This window comes from Papaver somniferum, chromosome 10 (genome assembly GCF_003573695.1).
Source record: "Papaver somniferum cultivar HN1 chromosome 10, ASM357369v1, whole genome shotgun sequence".
In the NCBI taxonomy this organism is placed as follows: Eukaryota; Viridiplantae; Streptophyta; class Magnoliopsida; order Ranunculales; family Papaveraceae; genus Papaver; species Papaver somniferum.
In genome coordinates, this window is record NC_039367.1 from 2,271,654 (window position 1) to 2,280,057 (window position 8,404).

General features: G+C 37.5%; 1 protein-coding gene across 1 annotated transcript; it reads right to left on the reverse strand.

The window, feature by feature from the left end:
- Positions 1 to 3,530: 3,530 nt before the first annotated feature.
- On the reverse strand, positions 3,531 to 6,161 carry LOC113317547 (uncharacterized endoplasmic reticulum membrane protein YGL010W-like). Its single transcript, XM_026565683.1, has 4 exons — positions 5,754 to 6,161; positions 4,065 to 4,127; positions 3,859 to 3,925; positions 3,531 to 3,595 (listed from the first exon to the last, which is right to left on the reverse strand). The coding sequence occupies exons 1-4, from the start codon at positions 6,102 to 6,104 to the stop codon at positions 3,585 to 3,587; spliced, it is 492 nt and encodes a 163-aa protein (XP_026421468.1). The 5' UTR covers positions 6,105 to 6,161; the 3' UTR covers positions 3,531 to 3,584.
- Positions 6,162 to 8,404: the final 2,243 nt, after the last annotated feature.

The window sequence follows — 8,404 nt, forward strand, 5'->3', positions numbered from 1 at the left end:
AGTGAGCTAAGGGCAGGCAAGGTAAATGGCATACAGACAAGAATGCAAGGTAAGTAAAGAAAAACAGACAATAACCAAGGCTTGGAAGATAAAGCAGCAAAGAAACAGCCAAGAAAAGCAGCAAATAACCAAGGCTTGGCAGCCAAGGGCAGGGTGAGTTCAGTGCACTGACTTCAGTGCACAGTAGCTACAAAGTGCAAGAAAATGAAAGGCAAGAAAAGTAACTGAAGAAAATGACTGATCAGGAAGCAAACTTAGAACTGAAAATGTAAATTACTAAGAGGGAATTGGTGGGTAAGCCAAGGCTTATGATCCACCTTGTGTCCTAATCAAGTGGCATGTTTCTAGGTTATGTTCATTCCTAAGCATACAACTAGAAATGGAAGAACACCAACTTGCTCACTAGTCCACCCCTAGCATTGGCTGTCTTTTGACAGTACAGCCAATCACAGGCTCTATGAGCATTGGCATCTCTCATTTGCACAATCAAAAACATACAGGGAAGAACTATCCTAGCTCATTTACACTTGACAGTGCACAAGGCTTCACTGAGCCTTGGCCTGAAGCTGATTAGCTCATGCTAACCATGTATAAAACATTCACATTCATCATATGATATAAATTAGACACAATCAGCAACATATCAAATAACTAAAACATATGCAATACTCCACTGTTAACTGACAAGCACTGAAATTTTAAGTTCATAAAAATTTGTCTCAAATTCTCTACTGGCTAGTCCAGAGAGGTATACAGTGTCCTTCACACACTCCCCACAACACCAATTTATACCCAATTACCCATTTAGGGTTTTCCCCCAATTTTCCCCCAAAATCAGTAGAACTAGGGTTTGGTGAAATTGATTTACCTACTGTTGATGAGATATTCGCTCCATCTCGTCGACCCAATCTTCTCCTGCTTCTTCTCGTTCCTCTCGAGCTCCAATTGATGCTTTAATCATCATTTATATCACCAATTTCTCACCTAGGGTTTCAGGCAGAGAGATGAGAAATTGAGGTTGTAAATGATGATTAAAGAGATGGTACGTGATGGGTTTAGGTAGAATAGAGTTGGGGAGAAATTAGTGGAGTGATTTGGGGGCGTCAGGGAGAGGTGGTGATGATGGTGGTGCGGCAGGTGAAGAAGGTGGTTCTGCAGCAGGGTAATGGCGGAGAAGAAAGGGTTCGATGGTTTGGGAGAGAAGGGTGTTTGGTTAGGTGGATGGGTTCGGTCGCTAGGGTGTGAGGCGGCTTCATCCAATCTTGATGTTCTGTGATGCTGAGTCACTGGATGCGAAGCTGGTAGATAGATCGGACGGTGATGTGAAGTGAAGCTTGTAGAGACCGTCAGATTTTTTGATACAACGAAGTTAACGGCTCTAGATGGGGTTAGGTGTTGTAGTGTAAGGCGGAGATATCAAACGTTGATGAACAGCAAGGGAGCGACCGTTGGATTCAACTACCATCTAATCTGAAGGCTTGGAATTTCAGCGCTGTGGTGCTTGGCAGAGACTTCAGATTTTGATGCTCTATGAAGGAGCGACCATCGGATGCTTCTGGGAACTGATCTGACGGCTGAGAACGGAGGCGCTTTTGTGTGTAGAAAATGAGGTTGTGCGCACCATTCTTCGCGGCTTCCTTGCGTGATTTCTCCCGGCTTTTCACTACTTTTATGCTCTTTTCGCTCCGCGACTCATCCGAACTTTATTTATTACCTAAAAATGCAAAATTAATTAATAAAAATATTTATTCTTGAAAACAATGAAAATACAGAATATGGGATAAAATGTAGAATTAATGCACAAAAGGTGAGTTAAAATGCCAACAAAAAGGGATAAATATATACAATATTTGGCACTCATCAAATACCCCCAAACCTGAATTTTACTTGTCCTCAAGTAAAACAAAACTAAGGAAATCCTAACTATACCACTGTCGCTGGTCTCTCGAATGCATTTAGCGTATGCACTAAGCCTTTTAAACCACTAAGTGTCCCTAGTGGACGAGTTGAAGTCTCGTGAAGGTTTACCAGAGGTGTGCCTACAAAACCTAAGGACAAAATATGAGCTCAGATTCCATCAAACGTGACATGTGCAAAACACTAGATTAGGAACTTAACCTAGATTTGGTTTGTACCCATATTGTCAAACCGATTTTTCTGAAAATTCCTAATCTAGTAGTGGTGGTAAGCCAAGGCATATGATCCACCTTGTATCCTAATCAAGTGACATGGTCTAGGTTAAGTTCATTCCTAAGCATACAACTAGAAATGAAAGAACACCAACTTGCTCACTAGTCTACCCCTAGCATTGGCTGTCTTTTGACAGTACAGCCAATCACAGGCTCTATGAGCATTGGCCTCTCTCAAATACACATTCACAACACAGCAACAGGAAGTAACCAACTAGCTCATTCACACTTGACAGTGCACAAGGCTTCACTGAGCCTTGGCCTGAAGATGATTAGCTCATGCTAACCATGAAGTGACAACATGCATACACTAACATAGATAATTCATACATAACTAGCACATATCAGATAATTCAACACATAAGCAACTTGCACTGTTAACTGAGAAGAACACTGAAAAATAAAATTTGAACCAATTCTCTACTGGCTAGTCCAGAGAGGTAAAATAGTGTCTCTCTAATGCTTCCCCCAACACCAATTTATACCCATTACACAAAATTAGGTTTTCCCCCAATTTTCCCCAAAGTCAGTAGAACTAGGGTTTGGTGAAATTGATTTACCTACTGTTGATGAGATACTCGCTCCATCTCGTCGACCCAATCTTCTCCTGCTTCTTCTCGTTCCTCTCGAGCTCCAATTGATGCTTTAATCATCATTTATATCACCAATTTCTCACCTAGGGTTTCAGGCAGAGAGATGAGAAATTGAGGTTGTAAATGATGATTAAAGAGATGGTACGTGATGGGTTTAGGTAGAATAGAGTTGGGGAGAAATTAGTGGAGTGATTTGGGGGCGTCAGGGAGAGGTGGTGATGATGGTGGTGCGGCAGGTGAAGAAGGTGGTTCTGCAGCAGGGTAATGGCGGAGAAGAAAGGGTTCGATGGTTTGGGAGAGAAGGGTGTTTGGTTAGGTGGATGGGTTCGGTCGCTAGGGTGTGAGGCGGCTTCATCCAATCTTGATGTTCTGTGACGCTGAGTCACTGGATGTGAAGCTGGTAGATAGATCGGACGGTGATGTGAAGTGAAGATTGTAGAGACCGTCAGATTTTTTGATACAACGAAGTTAACGGCTCTAGATGGGGTTAGGTGTTGTAGTGTAAGGCGGAGATATCAAACGTTGATGAACAGCAAGGGAGCGACCGTTGGATTCAACTACCATCTAATCTGAAGGCTTGGAATTTCAGCGCTGTGGTGCTTGGCAGAGACTTCAGATTTTGATGCTCTATGAAGGAGCGACCATCGGATGCTTCTGGGAACTGATCTGACGGCTGAGAACGGAGGCGCTTTTGTGTGTAGAAAATGAGGTTGTGCGCACCATTCTTCGCGGCTTCCTTGCGTAATTTCTCCCGGCTTTTCACTACTTTTCTGCTCTTTTCGCTCCGCGACTCATCCGAACTTTATTTATTACCTAAAAATGCAAAATTAATTAATAAAAATATTTATTCTTGAAAACAATGAAAATACAGAATATGGGATAAAATGTAGAATTAATGCATAAAAGATGAGTTAAAATGCCAACAAAAAGGGATAAAAATATACAATATTTGGCACTCATCATAATGGTATATCCTATTTGGCTAACTATTCTAAGTAATATATACAATTACATGCAAAGAAGAATAATCCTAATTTGAGCCACAATATATCTGCAAAGAATCCTGAATTAACTACCAGTGATAAAGAATGGCCCCATTAAAAAGGCTTGTGAAAGGTTGTCCAGCAAAGCAGGAGCTCGTTTCTGCAGATGTATTAAGAGTTTTAAAATTAATTAATGAAACCAAAGAAAGTAAGTATTAAAATGAACAAATACCAAGTGCTGGCAATCTGATGGGCGATCATGAAATATTTGAAAGGAAATTATATGGTTCATTAGTTACCTCGAAAACTCCATGGCCTATGAACTGTGCTACCCAACAGAATATTTGAGATGCCAACACTACCTGAGTATATAAGAATGAACATTGCAATCACCATAGGGAGGAATTACTGTGAGGCAATGGCTAAAGAAATCATGGTAATGCAAGTTTCCAATTTTCAAGTTCAAAAATAAAAGTGAACATGTAGACAGAACCGGATAGAGTTGAAATGAACTGTCATGTAGAGAGCTTAATCAGTGAATTGTGGAACAGGCATGTGTGAGGGTTCAATTACAAGGTTATCTAATTAATTCTTGTTCAAGCTTAATCATTGAACAAGAACTTTTTTCCTGACGAATCATGCTTTTGAAGTGTTCTCCGCAGCCGGTTCCTTTCCTTTTCCCCCTTTCACATGAAATCTTTCAACTAACCACATGGGGCTGTTCACATACAAATACAACACTTCCAATGAACTACACTCTGCTGCTTTCCAATAATGTTTTTGCAATTGTGCTGTGACGTTATGCAAGTCCATAAGGTCTCTCCAGGAAGTATTGTGATCTAATCATCTTGTTCATTCATAAAAATCTCCCTCCATTGTCAATAGCATCAAGAAACAAGTCTAGTTGATAGTCTAAATTGCTAATATTCTGCGCTTCCTTATACAAATACTACCAGTCTTTCTTATTTGGAGAGATATATCAGTACATTGAGGAATTTCATTATAGATAGAATTCATTCTTAAGATACCGAGCATCCATTTACCTTCCAAGCTAGAGAATAACCAAGTTTAATAGCAACAGCACTCCCACCAATCCAACAACCAAAAATCATAAGAGCAGCTAAAGAACCAGCTTTTATATCAAATACAAAAGTGGTCTCAGCAATTCCTTTCCTTTCCACCTTTTACATGAAATCTTTCAACTAACTTGCAAGGCAGGTTAGATACAAATGCCTACACCTGCCGCCTGCCAATAATGTTTTGCGTTTGTGCTGTGACGTTATGCATGTCTGTAAGGTCTCTCCAGGAAATGTTGTGATCTAAATATCTTGTTCATTCATAAAAATCTCCCTCCACCGTCAACAGCGTTAAGAAACAAGTCTAGTTAATAGTCTGAACTCTTCCCTATACAAATATAATAACCGTCTTTCTTATCTGGAGCTGAGATAGACCTGATTATTCATAAGCTAATTCACTAACCCAACCAAGACACTAAGGGACCAAGAATATAATCACTTGAGACAGTAAATCAACCAATAAATGTTGCATAAACAAGGTCCAATTCAAATCTAATCCGTCTTAGTTTCTTAGCTATTGTATGGGTCTCAACCGAACTCAATTTCCAATATTCTTCAGAAGACCCTTAATATTGGCCCAGGCGGAGGTCTAACACACCCCAACAGCTAGAGGGGCTCCTAGTGCATTAAGAGAGAAAGACCAAAAAACTAACACTAAAATGCAGCAATTCAGTCCAGAGACACTTCAATCCTGAGAAACTAGCACAAAAAAGATTGGTGGGAGTTCTTGAACCATATGGATATTGCAATTCCATCAATTCCAAGCAGAATTTTACTAATACCTAATCACAATAGTTTAGCCAATTTTGATCATATGGGGTTTCAATAGCAACAGAACAGAACCCAAAATAAAATCCATAAGAAGAAAATAAATAGAATGAAAAGAAAGGAACAGTAATCATCACCACTTACCTTCCAAGTTAGAGAATAACCAAGTTTGGCAGCAACAGCACTCCCACCAATCCAGCAACCAAGAATCATAAGAGCAGCTAGAGAACCAGCTTTGATATCAAAAGAGATGTAAAATAAGCAATAAATCAAAGTTAAACAAAACCCAAGATTGAAAATCAAGTGAAAATCATTCCCAAGTAAAGAAAAGTGTATCTGAGGAAGAAAATTGAAGATTGATGGTGTGAAATAGAGAAGAACCGAAAGAGAGAAAGCAATTGGCCATACAAAAACCATATGAATTAGAACATTTATTGGGTTACTATGATAAGCTCCATAGAAAGCAAAATGCTTCTCAAGATCAAATAATCCCATCAAAAAGGCTTTTTCTTTTTTTTTTTTCTTTCGAAATTTCGTTAGTGTTTTTTTTCTTTCTTTCCGGATGAAATTAGTTGGTGTAGGGTGACATTTATTGGGTTAGCTCTTTTTCTTCGGTGTCGATCTAGTGGTTTACTAACATGACTAACCGAAGCTCGACCGGTTCTATGCAAAACCTCATAACTATCGCAGAGTTAATGTCTGATTCGGCATCTGACTTGATCTGAATCAGATGTTACATGTTTGTTTTTTCATTTTCTGATGTGTAGGCCGAAGTATAGCTCAATTTTTAGACATGATTATGAGATATTTGAATCAATACAAAATTTGTCTCCCTGGACATATATCTAACTAGATTTAAAAGCTTTCTAATTCAACTATTTTATAAATAAATGTAATAAGTTGAATTCTGATATATTGAGTAAGATTAAGGCGAATTAGTTGAGTTTGAAGAAAACAAACAAAGCCAATTAGTTTTAATGAAATAAATCATAAGTTTGAGTTTGTTATATGTGCAACAGTCTGAATTTTTGTTGCATGCTTAAAAAATATTTTTTTCATAATTATTGAGTGGCATCACAATTTTTTGATAAGTGAGAATGCAGAATACTCATTCCAATAGCCGGCAGTTGTGTACCTAAGATCCAATTTTAAAATATGTTTAAATACGACAATATTAGTAACTCAATTTCAATACATTCCGATAGGAAATAAAAAAAAATACGGAGAATTCCACAACAACAACAGTCAGTTGCGCAAAGACAAAAAAGTAGAAAAATCAGATATTGCAAGATATTAAAGAAAAAATATGTGACCCAAAAGAAAAAAAAAAATGAAACTAAATATTGGCGGCAATGAAGGACATAATATTGGTCTAATCTCCAACAATTATGATTACCTTCTAAGAAAAGGGATCTTAAGTGATGGATCGAATAATCTGGTTTTGGTATATGCCGGAAATTTTCATCGTGAAAATAGAGGCTCTACCCTTGAAAAATACGTAAGGTCCAAACTTTTGGCGTTACAATCGAAGATAGAAATTGGCTCTGTGAATCAGGCATTTGCGATATGTCAACTCAGTTCATAACTTTTTACATCTCTCATTACAATTCAATTTTTTTCATTGTTCCTGTTTATTTATCTATGCTTTTCTAATTAATCTTCTTCTTTTTTTGTTTTCGATGCAACTTACTTTCAACTTTCTTCCCTCATCTAGTTATTTCTTCTTCAATTTTATTTGATTTATTCTAAATGTGTAGCTAATCAATCCTGTTTTCTTCATTATGTGTATGCAGTTTGGATTATCTCATATGGCGTTTGACTATACGTTTGTCATTGTGATTATTGCGTTTGCTGGGAAGTTAGTTAATCATTTGGATACTGGTATTATCTGTGATGGTGTTGCTGGTATGTTATGGAAGAAAAAACAGAATTGGTTCAACTCACTGAATAGTCCTTCCCTCAAAGCCCACTCTTTGGGGAATTCAAATTCAAAAATTTTCAACGTCCGTGATTATTGGTGTAATAAACAAAGTTGTTACCTTATTTTCCTCATAGGATTGTTAATTTACAGCTGCAATACTTACCTTAAATCTGAAGATAGTCAAACATTTTGTTACCGAGATTCAAGCCAAAATATATTTTGGATTCAATTTAGTCACCATAAAATCCAACCTCCATGTTTTATGCTCCTATAATTGTTCTTTTGAAAGACATTGAAAAAACCCTAGAAACCATATTCTCAATTTCAAAGTATGGAGGCAAGTAGTTCCAGTCAAGTTGGTGACCTAGTCAATAAGTTCAAACAAAAAACTTTGCATTTATGAGATGCTAATGAAGTTTTAGTGATTCATTCAGACAACAATCTTGAAATAAGGAAGAAGGGAAATGGTAAGCCAGTGCTATTGGCAAAGTCATTACTGAAGAAAAAATGAGTTATGACATGGTGGCGAAATTCATCAAATTTAAATGGCCTTTCATTACATCTGAAAAAATCCGAATTTTTTGATAAGTGAGAATGTAGAATACTCATTCCAATAGCTCGCAGTTGCGTACCTAAGATCCAAATCTAAAATATGTTTAAATACAACATTGTTAGCAACTCAACTCTAATACATTCCGGTAGGAAATAAAGAAAAACAACATAGAGCATACTACAACAACAGTCAGTTGCACAACGGTATTAGAGAAAAAGAGTAGAAAGATCGGATACTGCAAGATATCAGAGCAAAGAGATATGAGCCAAACAATACAAACATGAAACTAAATATTGGTAAAAATGAAGGACATAATATTGG